The sequence below is a fragment of the Alnus glutinosa genome, chromosome 4, assembly GCF_958979055.1.
Source record: "Alnus glutinosa chromosome 4, dhAlnGlut1.1, whole genome shotgun sequence".
Lineage (NCBI taxonomy): Eukaryota > Viridiplantae > Streptophyta > Magnoliopsida > Fagales > Betulaceae > Alnus > Alnus glutinosa.
Window position 1 is genome coordinate 7,551,866 of NC_084889.1, and position 21,079 is coordinate 7,572,944.

General features: G+C 35.0%; 2 protein-coding genes across 2 annotated transcripts; both read right to left on the bottom strand.

Annotated features, from left to right (window-relative positions):
- Nucleotides 1-3,605: 3,605 nt before the first annotated feature.
- LOC133867371 (putative laccase-9) lies at nucleotides 3,606-6,525 on the bottom strand. The gene is made up of 7 exons (XM_062304109.1): nucleotides 6,369-6,525; nucleotides 6,004-6,155; nucleotides 5,395-5,639; nucleotides 5,179-5,304; nucleotides 4,509-5,097; nucleotides 4,049-4,401; nucleotides 3,606-3,980 (listed from the first exon to the last, which is right to left on the bottom strand). The coding sequence occupies exons 1-7, from the start codon at nucleotides 6,492-6,494 to the stop codon at nucleotides 3,847-3,849; spliced, it is 1,725 nt and encodes a 574-aa protein (XP_062160093.1). The 5' UTR covers nucleotides 6,495-6,525; the 3' UTR covers nucleotides 3,606-3,846.
- Nucleotides 6,526-16,814: 10,289 nt separating this feature from the next.
- Nucleotides 16,815-19,627, bottom strand: LOC133866919 (putative laccase-9). The gene is made up of 7 exons (XM_062303577.1): nucleotides 19,474-19,627; nucleotides 19,160-19,311; nucleotides 18,614-18,858; nucleotides 18,392-18,517; nucleotides 17,722-18,310; nucleotides 17,272-17,624; nucleotides 16,815-17,188 (listed from the first exon to the last, which is right to left on the bottom strand). The coding sequence occupies exons 1-7, from the start codon at nucleotides 19,576-19,578 to the stop codon at nucleotides 17,055-17,057; spliced, it is 1,704 nt and encodes a 567-aa protein (XP_062159561.1). The 5' UTR covers nucleotides 19,579-19,627; the 3' UTR covers nucleotides 16,815-17,054.
- Nucleotides 19,628-21,079: the final 1,452 nt, after the last annotated feature.

The window sequence follows — 21,079 nt, forward strand, 5'->3', positions numbered from 1 at the left end:
GGGCCGGTTTAATAGGCATATCTGACTAGAAAAGAAGTGACTCAGTTCTAACCCGATGGGCCGGGTTGACAACTTTGGACCAGTTTTGAAGTGGAATTCAAATCGGTTGGCCTAGTCGGTTGAATTGGGTGGAGGAACCAAGTCTAACCCGCTAGTTCGGGTTGACAGTGGTGGGCTGGTCTCTGTGGCAATCCGGATGGATAACGGGTTGAACTGGATCAATGGGCTGGAGGCGCGTGAGTGCGTGGGAGGAGGTCCTGGATTTTCTGGACGCGCGTGGCGGCGAGTAGAGCCTCAAATGGAGGAGATCAAGGCTGATCTAGAACCGGCGGCGCCGGATCTACCAATTGGCGTGGTCACGTAGACGATCGGCTGAACATGGCGGCGCGTGAATGGCAGGGTAGAAGGAGTGAGTGGCGTGTGGAGGCGCGTGGATACTCTGATGAGGCTGGGATCAGCAGTTCTGGACTGGGCGGCTCCTGATGGTGTTGTCAAAGAGGCAATTGGCCGAGTATGGAGGTGCGTGGTAGCATGGGTAGTGTGCTCGAGGGGCACGTGCGGCTATCGTCAGCACCGGATCTTTTCCAGATCATAAGATCTGGACCTTGCAGACCTGATTCTTGGATTGTTCTTCCAGATGTGGCTGCGATGAAGGCGTGGAAGAAACTGACAGCAATTTTAAAAGCAGGAGGCGAAATGTGGACAGCTGAAATTATGAGACAGCCGTAGAAAACATGAAGGACACCTGGAAACATCAATGACGTTTATTGAAGGCCAAAGAACAGTAGCTCTGATACTATGTTAAATTAAATATATGAAATAGAGAATATATGTGAAAGAGAGAGAGAGAGAGTGGAGGAGAATGAGCGAAAATATATTAAGGACTACATTGTATTGAGTCTTGATACACATATATAACATATTACAAGAAACCTCTATATATAAAGAGGCTATGAGTAGTGACCAAAAAACCCTAGAGTAAATAAGGTAGGGAATAAACTCTATTAAGAAAGATAATAACCTTAGAATTACTAATACAATATTCTAACACAACCATTGTGAACGGACATATATATATATATATATATATCTTGGAGCCCACAAAACATCTATCTTTAGCAAGTCAACAAACTGAATCGATCAAACTCACATAAAATTTCATCAAAACCTTTGATTTTTCAAAGAATAGGAGTTAATCATCAAAAATATATAGTTCCATTAGCCCCAAATGCATGTACCGAATACAGCATGTGACATCGATCAGAGCTTCCACTAGCACAATGTAACTTGTCCCATTACATCAACATTATTTGCCACTTGTATATTTAAAAGTAAGAAGAAAAAAAATGTATCGTGTCTCTAAAGATCACCATAGACCAGCTGTGAAATAAGTTGTGTAATAAACACAAAATCTAATTTAAGATGATAGATGAAGGCTTTCACACAGATCCATTCAAAGCACCGATAATAATTTAGGGATTATCATCACTTGGTCATCATCCTAAAGTTGCCATGATATATGTGCTCCTGACTGAAATTTCCATGCCATTCTTTTCTTTTCTTTTCTTTTAGAGTAAAGGAAGGATAAGCACTAGCAGTCTAGCATGTAGTAATTAAGAAATGTCCCATAAATTATCAATAAATGCCACAAAAAAAAAAAGGAAATAAAATCGAATGCATGATCGATCAGGCCCATTGAATCAAATTGTTTACGACTAAATTGGTGGTTTTATATATGTCCTCTTGTCATTATAGAACCATGACTTAAACAATTAGATTAATTGCTTCGGAACGTTCTTTGAGAAGAGAGAAAGAAGAAGATGCAACAACTATGATGACACAATTCAACCTTTGCCAAAAAGAACGACAACCTAATCCAACCCTTTTCTATAAAAGCTTGGTGTGTGTATATGTATATATGGTCGAGACGTGTAGACCCACCCTTTCGTGAATCGTGGTCACGTTGGAAAGTCAGTACTTTAAACGTGGGAAAGTCATAATTTGCAGACAGACATGAAGGAGAAAACGTGGAAAATGTAAGCATATTAATTGGTTTAGAAATGAATAAAATATTGAGCTTGAACACCGGGGAGAAATTTGGATGTATTGGGACCATTGGGTGGACAAGAAGTCGATCACCGGCCTCTCTACTGACCTCTAGCTTCCCCCTTTTCCCATCTGATCTTTTTCAAATCATTTTACGCGTGATCAAGGTGTGTGTACGAAGAGCAAAACACGGTGCTGATTAGAAAAAGAAATAAAAAAAATTTTATAATTAATGGCGTTTCTTAGAAAGAGAATGGACTGGACGATCCTTTAGGGGACGAATTAATCATTGTCAAAACAATCATTCAAGCGATCGAACTTAATTATAATCAACCATTGTGAACGGATATATATATATATATATATATATATATATATATATATATTATTCTTGCTGCTCATTCAGCACTGTATTATTAATTCAACGCGCGCAAAGGCGTGTCTCATTTACTTTGACACCTAATGCACCGACACTCGATCCCCTCAAGTATAGACCAAATAATCAACTTCATGCAGGAATTGAATCGTGTTGCAGATTCAGGGTTTGTTTGGCTACGAGACTTTGCAAGCTAAACCCATGTTTTTAAACAACATTGAAAAAGATATTCTGCATGTTTAGGAGTGCATTTGAAAAAAAAATTAAAGAATGATAGTTTTAAAAGGTGAAAAAAATCACGTTTTCACGGTAAGCAATATTGAGTGCGTTTATAAAATGAGTGCATTTTTAAAAGAAGTTTAATATTTTGGTTTTTACGTTAAGTTTAACTGTTTTTAAAAAGAGTAATGATTCACTACCACTTAAATATACAATTTTTCACCACCTTGTCTATGTGGCAAGGTGGTCCTTCACCTTAATTTATTTTTAAAAAATAAAAAAACTCAAAAAGTAGTGGGGGACCACCTTACCACATAGGCAAGGTGATAAAAAGTTGTATATTTGAGTGGCATTGAATCATTATTCTTTTAAAAATCATATTTAATTTTACTAACCACTTTTTGAAATAGCTATTTTTTAACAGTGCTGCTACTTCCACACCCTTGTGAGGTCCCAGCAAATAAATAGATACTACTGTTATTGTCTTGTTGCCCAGGTAGAAAAAGCCACATTTGTCCCCCTCATCTACCTTTTTTGCTTATAAAAACTAAAAAAATAAAAAATAAAAATTTTCACCGATTTCTTTCTGGCTACGTTGCGTGTTTTAAGTGGCCATTAACATTTTTGTTTTTTTTTTTAAGTGGCAAATATGAAAAGATACTTAATATATGTCATGTTAACCGATATGAAATGAGTGTAATAATTAAGTGTAAAAAATAACATTATTCATTTTTTAATCTGCATATTTTAAATCCCCTAAACCAAATGAACACCGGCCGGATCATTTGGTTAGTTTTGGGGCAATAACTTTTTTTAAAAAGAAATGCTACATAGTGTTTTGTTCATTTCCGGCCCTATCAACCCAATAAAATAAGAGTGGACTAAAAATATTATACGGCCTCAATACTTTTCCTTCTCCAGCGATGGAAGGAGAAAATTTTGAATATATCATCAACATGATATATAGAGGATTTCCAAAGTCGTTTTATTCAGAAGTATCTAAGAATCAAGGCTCAAAAGGGGGGTGAAAAAAAAAAAAAAAAAAAGAACAACAACAACAGAGGAAACAAAAAATTCAAAAGAATCCTAAACGACAGTTCAAAACATCGAAAATACAAATCTCTTACACAAACGACAATTTAAATGACGTTCTATGCATTGACATCGTACACAATATTGAACGCTGAAGCACAAGCATTTCAGAACTAAGAACAAGTAGGCAAATTAGGCGGGGGTGGCCGAATGCTGGTTTCATTGGTGGGCCCATTCTCCACAATGAGAACTGTGTCCATACCCCAACTCGCATGCCGTTCCAAATGGCAGTGCATAAACCAAACCCCTGAAAAAGCATCGCCATCATGTCAGAGAGAGAGAGAGAGAGAGAGAGAGAGAAAGAGAGATTCGTACCAGGATTATCGGCGACGAATCTAATTACAGCCCATCCATTCTTAGGAACTCCGATGGTGTTAACTTCCGGTGGATCTTTCAAATTGAAAGTTTTTGGGGAAGTCACGTTGTCGAAATTGCCATAACCCGTCCCAACCAAGTAGAAGCTAAAACCATGAAGATGCATTGGATGGTTCTCCGCATTCCCTATATTCGTCCCTTGGAACACTATTTCCACTGATTCCCCATACTTTATGAGATGGGCCTTCCTTCCCACGCTTGGGTATAATGTATTATTACCCACATCTCCTGTGAAGTTAAAAACATACGGTGGCCTATCCGGGAAATCTCTGTCGAAAACGCTCGACAAGTTCCTGCATAAAAACGGATTTAATAGTACTTAGTGATACTTCCACATGTTGCTAGCCATAGGTGCAAAATTTATGGGATCAGATGAACATGTTAATTGTGCAGTACGTACCCGTAGTATGCTTGAAGAAAATCAATGGATGGGGTGCTGAAACTTATGTTGTTCAAGCTTGCAGCAAGCCTGTTGCCATCTGGACCGCCACACGATGCATTAGCGCAAAGTATCTGGTTTACAGAAACAGTTATGGTAATTCTTTTGGTGATTGTTTGGGGGATATCAACCGGGTGCTCAGGGCTTGCCAAGGACCTAATGCGAGTTGTGAAGTTGTCAGCAGCGTCCTTATCGGTTGCATTAGGAAGGGTCGGATAGGGAGGAGAGATTGGAGGAGTATAAGTGCCTGTGTACTCAAGAATGGCTGAAGTGTTAGAACTGTCGAATGGAGCACCGGAATCAAAGAAAGGAGTAGCAGCTATGTAGTAGTAACTGGCTGCCTGGTTTGCTGTAAGCAAGATGTCCATCGTTTGTCCTGGGGTTATCATGATGTAACTTGTGCTTATCGGCTTTATGTATGCCCCATCTTGCGCTACAACTGTGATGTTGTGTTTTGCGATTCCGAAGAACATCTCTTCATTCATTACAGCATTTATTAAGCGGAGAAGATATGTCTTGCCGGGCTGGACTGATAAACGAAAACTTGTATCTGCAATTACGTCAATATATGATATGATTAGACGAACTGTAGCTACTGCTGCGTTTTCATTTCATTGAAAGTTTTTCTTACCATTAGAGCAATTATTTGGAAATCCCGGTTGGCCATTGATGGCGTATGCATCTGATGGGGTTGGATCGCCACCGGTTTCCGTGGCGTCGTCGATTAATTCCTTGACATCTCCATTGAACCATTCCGCTGCAGCACAATAAAAATGAAGAATTAATAAATGCATAAACTCATCATTTTTGTGGAGGAAATTAATATGGGAATCTTTAGTTATTATACCAAGTATAAGCACTTGCTCGGCGTAGGGCTCTGGAAATGGATAAGTGGTTCCGAGTTTCGGCAAGATTACAATGGCACCATGGATTGTGGCACGCGACCAGTCGCTATGGGCATGCCACCACAGAGTTCCTTCTTCCGTAGAAAATATAACCTCATAAGTGAAGTTTGTTCCTGGTTTAATGGGGCACTGTGTGATGTTCTCAGGACCATCAGACCATGGATTCCTCGGTTGCCTCACTCCGTGCCTGTCATGGCCAAACTATACTTTAGTTTTCATGATATTTTTCATTGACTTCATCAATGATATTGCATTCTATTACGACCACCATGAAAGCAAAAGCTTCCCATCTATGCATGTATGTGAAATTTTCTCTAAAACGATCGCCACCTTTTTTTCTCCTTTTTTTTTTTTTTTTTTCTTTTCTATCTAAAAAGGTTAAAATATTAACAAACAAAAAAAAAAAAAAGAATTCTCAGAAATTAAAACACTCACAAATCATTGAAAACTCATCTAAAACTTATGTCACCTTAAAACACTTTTTCAATCAAAACACAAAAACAAATACCTCCTAAAAAAAGATTATCAAACAGTACCGCCAGGGCTATTACCAGTGAATAGTGACACCATAATCTCCATCATTGTGAACATTGATAAATGCCGTATCGCCTTTGCGAACATGAATCGTTGGGCCAGGCCATTTGCCATCTGCTGTAAACATGCTCTTTTCGGTACACAGCCTTGTAAAATTCGTCTCCTTCAGCTGCAATCAAAACGAACATTGATATTATGGAAAAAAAAAAACACCTACCCACACACAAACAAGGATCCAAATTTGGACGGAAATCGCATTCGCCATATATATGAACATTAATTCTGGTTTTGGGTTTACTACATTAACTACTGTACGTAAACAGACAGAACTTATATATATATATATATCGAAAATAACATGAACATCGTTGTGGAGACTTACAATAAAGCTATAATGGTGGACGTTGTAAGCCGAGCAAAGCAGCAGCCCATCGAAAAACAAAAACCCAAGGAAAGCAAGCATCAAACCCATCTTCTTCACTCCCATACTGCAACTACCCTTCTCCATACGAAATATTACTCGATCTCTATGACTTTCAGCTACTATTTGGGGTCTATTTATACAATCGGAGTGGTATATTAGTTTAGAGGAATGCTAGAACATCTCCTTGTGTTTTCTTGGTGTTCTCCTAGAATGGCATAGATGTAATTTTATTGATTAAAAAATTGCATTTGTGCCATCCAAAAGGACATAGATGTAATTTTTTAATTACATTTATGCCATTCTAGAAGAACACCAAGAGAACACCGGGAGATGTTCTAGCATTTCTCATTAGTTTAATATAATATATTAAAATATCACTCAATCGAAAAATTTAATATAATCGATTTGAACTTAAAAATTGTGTTCTAACGGCCGGTCGGTGTCCTTTTTGTTTTGTTTTTTTGTGTTTTTTTTTTTTTTACTGAGCGTCGCGGACGTCATCTGTCTATCTTACGTACATGTGTCGGCATCTCGTTATATAAAATGTGCGGTGTGATCCTTAATTATTTGTTAAAGTTAATGGATTTCATTTAACTTTCTCTATTTGAGGTAAACGTAGACAAATCTATTTCTACGTGCATCGATCGGTGCATGCGGTAGATTCCCACCAAACAGTCCCGCTAGCTTACAAATGCTTCTAAATTTCTCTATGCTTCTTTTTCTTTTTCTTTTTCTTTTTTTTATATGTAATTTTTTAACTCAAACTCTATTTTGCCTTTACAATAATGCTTCAACGAGGTTACAAGCCTTTACAAATTAAATCAAAACATTCATTCCCCTTTATTTACTCATCAGAAAAACAAAATATAAATAAATAAGTAAAGACAGCTTAGCTCAACCCTAGCCCAGCGGCCAGCAGCAGCACCCTTAGAAAAGGAAAGTTACCATCAAATTTAACCTGATATTGAACTAAGAAAACCCAACCCAAAACCAAAATTAGACACCATGAATGATCGACACGTCTCAAATCTTCCTCAAATCTTCTTCTTCAGTTCCTCAGTCCCCTGTCACCAAGGCCGAGCTACGACGCTTCTCCTACGCTGTAAGCCTGTAACTTGTAAGTATTTTTGTATTTGAGTCTCTCTGTCTTTAATTTTTATTTTAAACTATGAACTTTTGAGTATCATAACAAAAAGAGTCAAAGAGACGATTAGACCAAAAAAAAAAATTTAAAAAAAAAAAAAAAGAAGAAGAAGAAGAAGAAGAAGATGAGAAAGCAGAGAGGATCGGAAGAAGAGTAGGCTGAGTGAAAACTGAAAAGTGATAAGAAAAGGCTGAAGACAGCCGTAAGTGAAAGAGTGAGCCATGAGGACATGTGTCCATTTTTTGTTTTTGTGGTTCTTTGTTGATATTTTGAATTTTAGATAGTTTAATAAAAAATAAATATGGAAAAAAATAAATAAAAGTAAAACATCCATGATATATTGATATATGTTGAATCAGCTTAATGTATGATGTGTTAGTGAATGGTTGATGCCTTGATGGTTGAATGAATTAATAGTGAGTCATGAATTACAATTTACAATTACTTAAGTACTTAGTAAATTAACATGTGTACAATATACTTTTATATATTATAATAAAAATATAGTATATAAAAAGAACAAAAAAAAATTATTTATCATTATATTTTATTATTTTAATTCCGTCCATACTAAGACAGATTCCTGGTTCCGTCATTGTCTAAACCTATTCTCTGAAATCTATAAAAGTTTGAATATGAAACTTTGAAACATCCTCTCCACTTCCCCCACCCACAAAGTGGTAATCAGTGGCGGACCTACATAAAGGACAGCCCCCCCCCCTTCTAATTTTTTTAAAAAAATAAATAAATAAAATTTTACCCCTAGTTTTATTTTCTTTTCTTTTTTTAAGTTTTGCCCCATAATTTTTTTTTTTTCAATTTAACCCCATATTCAAAAAGCTGGGTCCACCACCGGTGGTAATGTTAATGTGCCTTATGACTTGTTGAAGGTGGTCAACCAGAGTAATCAAAAAAATTTTACAAGGAGTAAAGGTAATGCCCCTTCCCTCAACCATTTGCCGTCCAACCGCTTATTTGGTATGATAAATATCATAAGTAATCTTTTTATAATTACTTGTTTGAATTTTCTCAAATTCGAATAAATAATTATAAAACGATCATGATCCTACTCCACAATAGCTTCCTTATGCTTTCACTATACCATTAAAATAATGTTAAGGGAACCATTTTTGTTTCATTAGATTTAAAGTACAACTCTTGGCTTCTTTGGTGTTTTCTTAATTTAGGTAGGGAACAACAAGGAAATTTGATTCAATAATTTTTTTTTCCTATATTTAAAGAAAAAAAAAATGAGATTTAAGGAAGTTCTACTAATGCTCTAAACAATTAATGAATTAAACGAAACTGAAATACAATGGAGAACCGGAGAAGGCCAGGCCGGCCACGGGGCTACCAAAAACTACCATTACAACAAAACAACCAAAAAAAAAGAATAATGCTACACATCATCCTCTTGTCCTCCTTTTATCCTCCCAAAATTGATGTGGCTCTTAAAATCACCATTGGATCAAAATTCAATAATGATCTATCATAAATTCAATGGTGATTTTAAGAGCCACATCAAATTTGGGAGGACAAAAGGAGGATAAGGGGATGATGTGTAGCATTACTCAAAAAAAAAAACAAAAACAAAAAACGTGCACAACTCAATTATACAACAAAGCTCCCCAGCTCCCCCTTCCCCGGTCGTTATTTGCTAGAACTAAAAAAAAAAAAAAAAAAAAAAAAAAAAAAAAAAAAAAAAAAAAAAAAAAAAAAAAAACTATATGATTAAAGTTCTTAATATTTATTATTACAAAAGTTACGGCTTTTCTGTCTTTTCCTTTTTCCCTTTGGTCAACTAAAATTTTAAAATCACGTATTGAAATCTCGCGGAAAATAAAAACAAACAAAACAGTTTTAAAATGTTTACATAAAATTACACGTGGCGTGCCCTACAATTTACACAATTAAAACGTCACTTTCATTTTTATTTTTTTAAAAAAAAAAAACAAGAAAGTACTAAATGCCCCCTCGCGCGATGCTGACATGCAAAAAGCGAGAAAAATGTGTAAATTAAAAATATGAATAATTGTATCACTGATATCTGAGGTTGGCCTAAATTACGAATAACTACATGTAGTACAAAAAGTTCATAAATGACTCTTATGGTAAACTATAATTACGAATCACTCCCTAAACCCGTTTTTCGTCCACCAAGTTAACAAAATATGTTAGTTTGCCACGTCATATAAATAGTGAGACAACCTCTAAATATCATTTGTATTATAATCTACTAACGAACTTTGTTTATTTTTAATTATATTTATTCAAGAATATGATAAAAGCAATTAATGCGCTCAAATGTTGAAATAATAAAAGTTTACTTGATTAATTAGTTGTATTTCGGAAAGGTAGGACCATTAAATATTAAATCACGTTGGTCCAGTGGATTCTCTTAGATCATTACTTATTATCACTTTCACACTAGATAAACGATTATATAATTCCCATGCACACGCCTGCATTCAGTAGGTATATATGCTTATAATATTCCTACCATATATAGTTTAATTTATTTAACATATGCGACTCACGTTAATTAATTGTCCACGTGTTAATTATTTCTTACTTTATAATTAGGATCACGATCCAGCTTAAACTTACATGAATTCAGGCCATCCTTCTATCAAACTGTTTGAAAAATGCAAAAAGAAAATAAAATAAAACCTGTCGGTGAACGCGAAAGTGTAATATATATATATATATATATATATATATATATATATATATATATATATATATATATATCTTTATCTATAAGATATAATCTAATCTAATTAAGTAGCTACAAGACACAGAGAAAAATGGTAAAGAGAAGCTGCAGAGAAAAAGCATGCGAGAATATATAGAAGACTTTCAGTGATGTGAATGAGACTCAATGTAATATTTCTAGCAATTTGAGCAAATAATTGTGAGAGGGCCCTCGTGTGGCCCTCCTATATCGAAAAGTGTTCCGTCAACCCCCAACGGTCATTTTTTAAAAAGAAAATATTTTTTATTAAAAAAGTAATCTTTAATGTGATATCATAGAATAAAAAACATAATAGATTACTTTATTATTAAAAAGTGACGGGTGGGGACGAAAAACGTTCCCACACATCATTTTTCTGTACATGATTCCCATATGTTTGAACAGAAAAGATAGAGAAGTTTGACAAAGTTATAACATGAATATGAAAAATAAATAAATAAATAAAAATAACGTGGATTGGCAGGATTGCTAATTTGCTACACTTATATATTGCACATGCATGTGCCTCTAAAATTATTATTGTCTTTAATAATATTTAGTAGATCGAGCATTAGAATACTGAATTCATATCCTGCATTTACGGAGTGGGATTCAAATCCCAAAATATTATGGTATTGTTGATGTTCGATTTTTTGAAATTTAAATTCAATTATAATTTACTGTAAAAATTTCGAGGCAAAATAAAATTAAAAAAGATGTTTGAATAATTTGACTTCCTGAAATAAAATTAAAAAGAAAATTAGATAAAATATGATTTGTTTTTAAAAAATTACAAATATAAATAGAATTTATTTTTGAAAAACAATGCACCCAAACAAGGCTGATCATTTACTTTTACCTACTGCATGTAGATCTTAATTAGCACGTTAGAAGTTGTTGTAAGCTGTACTATACAGATATTAGAATATTAACTCATCCTTTTACTGTAAATGGATAAATAAATTAAACTTGAAAATATTTATTTTCTATTGTCTTTTTTACAAGATCTGTAAAATATTAAAATCAATAAGAAAATATTCGAATACTACAGTTTTTACAATAATTTCTTGACAGATCGAGAGCGGTTGGACCAAGTAATAATGTTCATATCAGTTGTTTGAAAATTGGAAACGACATAAACATGAAAACGCATGTGCTTTCCACCTACTCGTAGGACTAATTAATAATGATTCCTTGTCTTCATGTCGATATCTAGACTACATGGAAATTGAATATTAGTATGCACATGCTCACTCCAGCCAAACATGAAATATCTCCGTTTGTTACTGTTTTTTTAGAGGTTATTATTTTTATTTTTTATTTTTTTAAGAAAATAGTTTTCTAATGTGATGTAAAGGTTAGTATAGTTTTGAGTGTTTGATGTTTTAGACTGTCTGTTAATTTTTTTGTTGTTTTTTTTTAAAAAAAAGTGTTATAAATGAAACTAGATATTGGATGCGTTTGAGATTGCGATTTCGTAGAGAAAAAGTGCGATTTAAACCAAATCGCAGAAAATGAACCGTTTAGAAATTGCGTTTTTAAAAAATTGCGATTTGAAAACGCAAAAAAGTGCTTATTCAAATCGCAGGCAGTGAGGTACTTTTTTGAAAACGCAATATTTTAAAAGGCTAACCTGCGATTTTAAATGCCAAACTGCGATTTTACCAAACGCTTTACTGCGTTTTTAAAAATAACCTTTTTAAACCGCTATTTTTAAATTGCACTTTTTAAAATCGCAAACCCAAACGGACACATAATTTGTATGGCACAAGTAAGATTATGATGTAAATAGGGTCTGAGATTACCTTAAATCAGTTCTGCAGGCAATCTTAGAACTGGGTTTTAATAGACTGGTGCCACTGGCTTTCTATAAGAGGAAGACATCAGATTTTGGGAAGAAATGAGAAACTTTGGAGATCAAAAGCAGTCGAAGATGAAGAGCTAGTTTAGAGAGTAGTACTGAAGAAATTCAAAGAAAGCCATCGGGCTTGCATGATTTTATATGGCTTATCACATTTTGTTAGTACAAAAAAAAAAAATGAAGTACAAAGATGTACTGCATCTTACTTACTAAGAATAAATAAATAAAAACAGATATGGAATGAGTCGTTTTGGGATTTCCAATAGTTAATCCTTCCTTCCACCCAATCATAGCTGAGAGAGATATGTGGATTGTTTTGGTGCAAGCTAGCATTGGAAAAATAAATGGTATTTATATGAAATTAAGTTCAAACATCAACTTTTTTAAAATTCATTTAGTTCCTTAAATGTTGTGAGAACTTCTAAAATAGCCATTGAAATAGATTTTCTTGTTGTTCCTTAAATTAAGAAAACGCTAAGGAAATCAAAAGTTGTACCCTAAGTTTTGAGAAGCAAAAATGGTTCCCTTAACATTATTTTAATATAAAAAGTTTTATATTTCCTCTAGCATTTATTTGAAACAATACTTATGCTCCTTTTGTTTCGACGTAAAATAATTTCCTGAAAATATTTTTCGGTGTTTGGATAATACGAAAAAATAGCAACGGCAAAAAATGACCAGACGATGAGATTCTAACGATGGTGGCCAAAATCCAACAGCATTGGCCACATTCCGACACTTCCGGCTAGATTTCGTTCACTTTCGCTAGAATCTGACAAGCCGGATTCTGGCAACTATGGTTGGAATTTGTCACGATGGCCGTCTTCGAGTAACTATCGCGGGAATTTGTCCAACTAGTCAAAATCTGGCACAGTGGCCAAATTCCAACAACACTGGCTGGAATTTGGCATAGTGGTTGGATTTCGACAACACTGGCCGGAATCTGGCACAGTGTTCAGATTCCAGTCAATATTGCCGAAATATGGCACAATTGCCGGAGTCCCGCGATGATGGCCAAAATTGTGCCATTATGCTAGATTCTAGCGACACTGACTGAAATCCGGCCAATGTTGCCAGATTCAGCGATCTGATCCCGAAATATGGGGACCTTCGGCAACAGATTCAGGCTACCAACAAACTCCTATAGCCAACGGTGGCGGATTTTCACACATGACCGTGTAAGAATGAGAAGTTAAAATTTAGAAAATGAATTACAGTTTTAAAAATTGTAAATCATTTTTCAAAAATTGAAGAGGCTTTTTCGGCCTAACTGAAAATAATTTCGTTGAGCATTATTTTTTATTGCACCAAACACTGAAAAATACAAAAAGTATTTTAGTCCCAAACAAATGGAGCCTTAGACGGTTTATCTTTTCTCTCTCTTTTTGATAGCATGTATAAATATTTAAAGAATAGTGGGTTACATGAAGAGAATCAGGCTCAAGCTCATTATAATTCTTAAGAGCGCATACTGGAGCCCAATCCACACTCGCAAGCTGCTACGTACCCGGCCAGAACAAGATCCAAAAAATTGCTTACCTTGGAGCCCACAAAACATATATATATTTAACAAGTCAACATGCCAAATCGATCAAAGACACATAAAATTTCGTCAAAACGTACCTTTTCTTTTTCAAAGAATAGGAGTTAATTAATCATAAAAAATAGTTCCATTAGCCCGGCCCGAATGTACCGAATAGCAGAACGTGACATTAGAGCTTCCACTAGCAGAATTAGGCTTCGTTTGGTTTGCGAATTAAACCCATGGAAAGGAATAGTTTGGTTGTATATTATTTAAGGGAATAATTATTCCCACGGAATAGCTATTCCCTTACGAAGAGGAATATGTATTTCACTCAAAAAGGAGTGGAATAACTATTCCTTTCCTGTGGGAATAAATAAAATTCGTCTTTTGTTCAAAAGCCTCAACCCTCTCAACACCCAAGTCTCTTATCCCCCTCTCTCTCTCTGTTTCTCAACTCATGATATGTTTGGATATGAAATTTTGAAAATAAAATATAATTCTGATTCTACTTTTTTAAAAAATAAATCATATTTTATTCAACTTTTTCTAAAAATTCAACGCTCAAAATTCACAAACAGAATAAGAATTTAATTCTGATTTTAAAAATTCAACACACAAATGCACCATCAGTATCTCTCTCCATCTCTACTATTATATTCTCATCCCCCTCTCTCTGTTTCTCAACCCAACTTAATTTGTTGTGGGTTGCTCCTTTCTTTCTTTCTTTTTTCCTGTGATGTAGCCTACAGAATGCACTTAGACGTAGTAAAACGAGTACCTCTTGATATTGGAGGGGACTCCAATTACCTTGTGGAGGCTTGGGAAAAACTTTGTAAGCAAATAACGAATGTTTGTTGTTGGAAAACAAATAAAAAAGAATAAAATAAAAAGGGCTTTGTAGATAATCTATTTTTTTTTTTATGATGGTGATATGATGATTATGTTTTTTTTTTTCTTATAAATTATTTTACTTTGTAAGCAAAAAAATGAATGTTTGTTGTTGGAAAACAAATAAAAATGAATAAAATAAAAAGTGCTTTGCAGATGATCTATTTTTTTTCTTTTAATTTTTTTATGATGGTGATATATATGATGATTATGTATGTGCGTGCGTGTGTGTGCATTTTTTTTTTTCTTATAAATCATTTTGTAGCGTAATTGTATATGAAAAAAAAAAAAAAAAAAAAGTCATAGTATGGCTGTTTATGTTTCTAAAATAAAGAAAAAAAAAAATGTCCTCAAGAATATAAATTATATTTGATTATAATATGATTTCATTCACTAATGTATTTCACTGTACGTATCAAACAAAAGAATACTTATGCAATATTGTTATATTCCACTGTTACAACCAAACAAAAGAATAGGAATAGTTATTCCATTCCACCTTCATCTATTCCCAGGAATAGTTATTCATTTTCCTAATGGAATAGACATTCCGCGAACCAAACGAGGCCTTAATCTAACTTATCCCATTACATCAACATTGTTTTCCACTTCTACATTTAAATGCAAGAAGAAGAAAATGCGTATCGTCTCTAAAGATCACCATATATGGCTAGACCAGCTGTAAAATAAGTTGTATAATAAACACAAAATCAAGTTTGAGATGATAGATGAAGCTAGCTTTCATACACATCCATTCAAACTAAGTACCGATAATCATTTAGGGATTATCATCACTTTGTCAATTGTCATCATCCTAAAGCTGCCACGATGTGCTGACTGAAATTTCCAATCCATTCTATTCTTTTCTTTTCTTTCTTCTTTTTGAGTATAGGAATTAAGGATAAGCGAGCAAGCACTAGCAGGTAATTAAGTAATGTCTCATTTTAAATAATTAAGTACGACAAAAAAAAAAAAGAAGAAGAAAGAAATGGAAATAGCTAGAATCGAATGCATGACGACGTTTTTATGACTGAAATGGTGTTAATTTGTATGTACCTGATTTGTCATTAATTAGAACCATGACTTACAAACTAACGCGCGAATTAGAGCAATTGCTTTTGGAACTTTCTTGGAGAAGACGTAATGAAAGAAGATGCGACAGAATTCAACCTTTACCTAAAGATAAACGACAACCTAATCCAACCCTTTTATTTATGTAAAGAGCGAGATATATAGCTGTATGCATGCTCGAGACGTGTAGACCCCTTCGTCTCAAAAAATCATGATGTCGACGTACAGATGAGAAATAAGGAGGGAAAGTCAGCAGAATTGATAAATATTAATATATATTTCCAGACATGAAGGACAAAACGTGGAAAATCTACGACTATTAATTAATTAATTGGTTTAGAAATTAATAAAATTAATATTCGACTTATATATAATATTACAGTAGGAAACGAACGTATACGTAGCAGGGGGGAAGAAAAAGGGCAGGCCAGGGGTCCATTCTTTCAATTCGATCGTGTCCTCGATCGGTGGACAAGAAGTCAATCGCCGGCCTCTTATCTCATTTTACGCGTGATTCTTTAAGCATATTGTCAAGATGTGTATGTGGAGCAAAACACGTTTGCGGATTCGAAAAGAAAGAGAATCAACGATCCTTTTTGGGGTCGAATCATTGTCAAAATAATCATTCATTCATTCAAGCGACTTTATTTTAATCCCCCATTGTGAACAGATCGACATCTTTCAATTCTTGCAGCTCATGATTCGACACAAAGCCGTGTTTTATTTATATTAGAGATATATGATCAATCTTATGTCACTTCGAAACAAAACTCTTGACCACTTTATTTATGCATGTGGTAATGTGGTCCTTTAGTACGTTAGCTTTAGAGTTTTTTTTTTTTAAAAAAATAAAATAAAAATAAAAGTTGTCACGAAAGTAAAGGTAAGTCAAAAATTATATTTTTTTTATTTTTTTTATTTTTGACATGTTCACACAAGTGGGGATGAAAAATTCAAATTAGTTACATCCGTTTGGTAATCACGAATGACATAATGTACCGACACATCACATTTTCTTGTTTCCATTTTAATAACTTTTGCTTTTAGAGTAATGCATGTCACGAAATATTTACATAATTACGCCAAAACTTGAAACTGAATCACACCATATGTAGTCCAGCGATGGAAGGTAGGAGATAGAAAATTTTGAATATATATATCATCAACAGATCGAGAGAGGATTGCCAAAGTTAATTATTTTATTCAAGAGTATCTACGAATCAAGGCTCAAAAGGGCTGGGGGGAAGAACAAAAGAGGGAACAATTCAAAAGAATCCTAAACGACGACTATTCAAATCATCCAAAATACAAATCGCTTACACAAACGACACTTCAAATTAATCACGTTTCTACGCATTGATTTCGACGTTTCGTAGACATTAATTGAATTATTGAAGGCTAAAGCGCAACCTTTTCAAAGACTAAGAACAAGTCGGCAAATTAGCCGGGGGTGGTCGAATGCTTGTTTGCTTGGTGGGTCCATTCTCCACAATGAGAACAGTGTCCATACCCCAACTTGCATGCCGTTCCAAATGGCAGTGCATAAACCAAACCCCTGAAAAGCATCACCATCATGTCAGAGAGAGAGAGAGAGAGAGAAGGAAAGAAAGAGAGAGAGAGAGAGAGAGAGATTCGTACCAGGATTATCGGCGACGAATCTAATTACAGCCCATCCATTCTTAGGAACTCCAATGGTGTTAACTTCCGGTGGATCTTTCAAATTGAAAGTTTTTGGGGAAGTCACGTTGTCGAAATTGCCATAACCCGTCCCAACCAAGTAGAAGCTAAAACCATGAAGATGCATTGGATGGTTCTCCGCATTCCCTATATTAGTACCTTGGAACACTATTTCCACTGCTTCCCCATACTTTATTAACTTTGCCTTCGTTCCTACGCTTGGGTATAATGTACTATTAGCCACATCTCCTGTGAAGTTAAAAACATACGGTGGCTTATTCGGGAAATCTCTGTCGAAAACGCCCGACAAGTTCCTGCATAAAGGATTTAATACTTAGTGATACTTCCACATGTTGCTAGCCCTAGGTGCAAAATTTATGTGATCAGATGAACATGTTAATTGTGCAGTACCTGTAGTATGCTTGAAGAAAATCAATGGATGGGGTGCTGAAACTTATGTTGTTCAAGCTTGCAGCAAGCCTGTTCCCATCTGGACCGCCACATGATGCATTAGCGCAAAGTATCTGGTTTACAGAAACTGTTATGATAATTTGTTTGGTGATTTTTTGGGGGACATCAACCGGGTGCTCACGGCTTGCCAAGGACCTAATGCGAGTAGTGAAGTTGTCAGCAGCGTCCTTATCGGTGACATTAGGAAGGGTCGGATAGGGAGGAGAGATCGGAGGAGTATAAGTGCCTGTGTACTGAAGAATGGCTGAAGTGTTGGAACTGTCGAATGGAGCACCGGAGTCAAAGAAAGGAGTAGCAGCGATGTAGTAGTAACTGGCTGCCTGGTTTGCTGTAAGCAAGATGTCCATCGTTTGTCCTGGGGTTATCATGATGTAACTTGTGGTTATCGGCTTTATGTATGACGCATCTTGCGCTACAACTGTGATGTTGTGTTTTGCGATTCCGAAGAACATTTCTTCATTCATTACAGCATTTACTAAGCGGAGAAGATACATCTTGCCGGGCTGGACTGATAGACGAAAACTTGTATCTGCAATTACGTCAGTATATGATATGATTAGACGTACTGTAGCTACTGCTACGTTTTCGTTTCATTGAAAGATTTTCTTACCATTGGAGCAATTATTTGGAAATCCCGGTTGGCCATTGATGGCATATGCATCTGATGGGGTTGGATCGCCACCGGTTTCCGTGGCGTTGTCGATTAATTCCTTGACATCTCCATTGAACCATTCCGCTGCAGCACAATAAAAATGAAGAATTAATAAATGCATAAAGTACTCATCAATATTTTTGTGAAGGAAATTCATATGGGAATCTTGAGTTATTATACCAAGTATAAGCACTTGCTCGGCGTAAGGCTTGGGAAATGGATAAGTTGTTCCGAGTGCCGGCAAGATGACAATGGCGCCATGAATTGTGGCACGTGACCAGTCACTATGGGCATGCCACCAAAGAGTTCCTTCTTCGGTAGAAAATATAACCTCATAAGTGAAGTTTTTTCCTGGTTTAATGGGGCATTGTGTGATGTTCTCAGGACCATCAGACCATGGATTTCTTGGTTGCTTCACTCCGTGCCTGTGATCATGGCCAGACTATTCTTTAGTGTTCACAATACTTTCATTAATTTCATACCATCGTTGCAACTTGCATGTATGTGAAATTTTCTCTAAAACGAGCTCTTTCTTTCCCCAGATGAAGAAACTTAAAACATAAAAAATAAAAATAAAAAATAAAAAAGAAGAAGAAGAAGAAAGAAAGAAAATGAAAGAAAAAAAAAAAATTTCCCCCACAACCCTCCAAACAAATTGCGTGGCAGAGTCAGCGAACACACACACAGAGAGAGAGAGAGAGAGAGAGAGAGAGAGAGAATTATTACCAGTGAATAGTGACACCATAATCTCCGTTATTGTGAACATTGATAAATGCTCTATCACCTTTGCGAATATGAATGGTTGGACCAGGCCATTGTTGATTTACAGTAAACATGCTCTTTGTGGTACACAGCCTTGTAAAATTCGTCTCTTTCAGCTGCAAACAAAACGAAGAATGATATTATTATGAAAAAAAAAAACAGCCCCCCACACACAAACAAGGATCCAAATTTGTACGGAAATCCCTTCGCCACATGAACATGTCTGGTTTTGGGTTCACTAGAAACAGAGAGAACTTGCATTTGGGGTGGAGACTTACAATAAAGCTATAATGGTGGACGTTGTAAGCCGAGCAAAGCAGCAGCCCATCGAAAAACAAAAATCCAAGGAAAGCAAGCATCAAACCCATCTTCTTCACTCCCATACTGCAATGAGTCCCTGTCTTCTGTGACTTTCACCTACGATTTGGGGTCTATTTATAGACGCTTCTTTCCTTACACACGCACCTATCAGAATTAAAATTACTACTTAATTTATAAATTATACACCCTAAAATTATGGGTCATTTTTACTGTTTTTTTTCCCTAAACTAAAGATGAAAACATCTTAAGGACTAAAGGTCAAGTGGAAATCAAATATAATTAATGCTCACTAATTTGGTAATTTTTTATACAAATTTGGACGGTTTGAGTATATTAAAAAAACATATGAAGAACCGATGGACACTGTCATATTAGCTCTATAGGATGTGGGTGTAATATATAGCATTTCTCATATGACAAAAATAAGAATAATTCTATTTAGTAAAGTGGCATACGACTGTCACAAGACTTGATGATATGGCTGTAAAAATCAGTTATTAGATCAGCACTTGTAAAAAAAAAAAAAAATTAATAATTTTCAATGTCATGTATCTCAATTGTATAATAGTCGTACACTAATATATTGAATAACATTACTCAATTCTATACACCACATTACTATCTCACAATGCTGATATGGCATTATCAATCCATTCTTAAATCAATTATCATTAAAAAAAAAAACAATAAATTATTAATATCTTCCAAGCATAATGAAATGATAATGTAATATTTACCATTACTCTAATAATAAAAGGTTTAAGAAGTACGTCATGAAAAGCTTGCGATAAAAGATATATGTGTTTGTGCGTTTTCACCTTCCAGTAATTGAATCACAAATTTTAGATTCTCAAACATGCCACCGATATCATAACTTTTAGTGCAAGCTAGCCAACGGATCTAACGTGTACATGCGTCGGCACCCCGTTATATAAAATTGTTGTGAGATGGGCATGCATGATCCTCATTTGTTAAAGTTTTTGGCGGGTTTGTAAAGCCACAGTCGCTGGGCAAACTGTTTATCAGGCAGCGAGTTGGAGGATCAAATGGTGGAGTTGGAAGAATATGTTCTTTAGATGATGCACGCCTTGCAGAAAGAAGATTGTAATAGCTTTAAATATGGGCATCTAATTGACGAGGCTCGTAAAGTATTAAGTAGTCTCTAACAATTGAAGCCGGTATCTCATACAAGACGAATCGCCAATGGGACTGCTCACCTTCCTTCTTGCGAAGGAATCCCTCTATCTTATTAAAAAACATATTTTCATTAAGGAAATACATCATTTTATCACTGTTATTATCTATATTGAGTACTGTGTTTAATTTGTCTTTTAGTAAAGTTTGCTCAACTACTTTCAAAATATATAATAATAAAAAAATTACGAAAATTCCTTACATTCTTTTACTGGTCGATCAAAGTAATAAAAAAATCTCAAACATATTGTGTCATAGAATAGAAGTATCTTGAAACTACAACGTAATACACCATAAAATTAGTTTCTTATTAACTGATTAGGGGCTTTATAAGTAATTTTATATATAAAAATAAATAAATAAACAAAA

What these genes read in the sequence shown, in the direction of transcription:
- LOC133867371 (XM_062304109.1), bottom strand. Translation starts at nt 6,494, where the DNA reads ATGGAGAAGGGTAGTTGCAGTATGGGAGTGAAGAAGATGGGTTTGATG. An exon ending in TATGGTGTCACTATTCACTG is followed by an intron (nt 5,640 to 6,003) that starts GTAATAGCCCTG and finishes TGGCCATGACAG; the next exon opens with GCACGGAGTGAGGCAACCGA. An exon ending in TCCAAATAATTGCTCTAATG is followed by an intron (nt 5,098 to 5,178) that starts GTAAGAAAAACT and finishes ACGTAATTGCAG; the next exon opens with ATACAAGTTTTCGTTTATCA.
- LOC133866919 (XM_062303577.1), bottom strand. Translation starts at nt 19,578, where the DNA reads ATGGGAGTGAAGAAGATGGGTTTGATGCTTGCTTTCCTTGGATTTTTG. An exon ending in TCCACCATTATAGCTTTATT is followed by an intron (nt 19,312 to 19,473) that starts GTAAGTCTCCAC and finishes TTTTGTTTGCAG; the next exon opens with CTGAAAGAGACGAATTTTAC. An exon ending in TATGGTGTCACTATTCACTG is followed by an intron (nt 18,859 to 19,159) that starts GTAATAATTCTC and finishes CCATGATCACAG; the next exon opens with GCACGGAGTGAAGCAACCAA.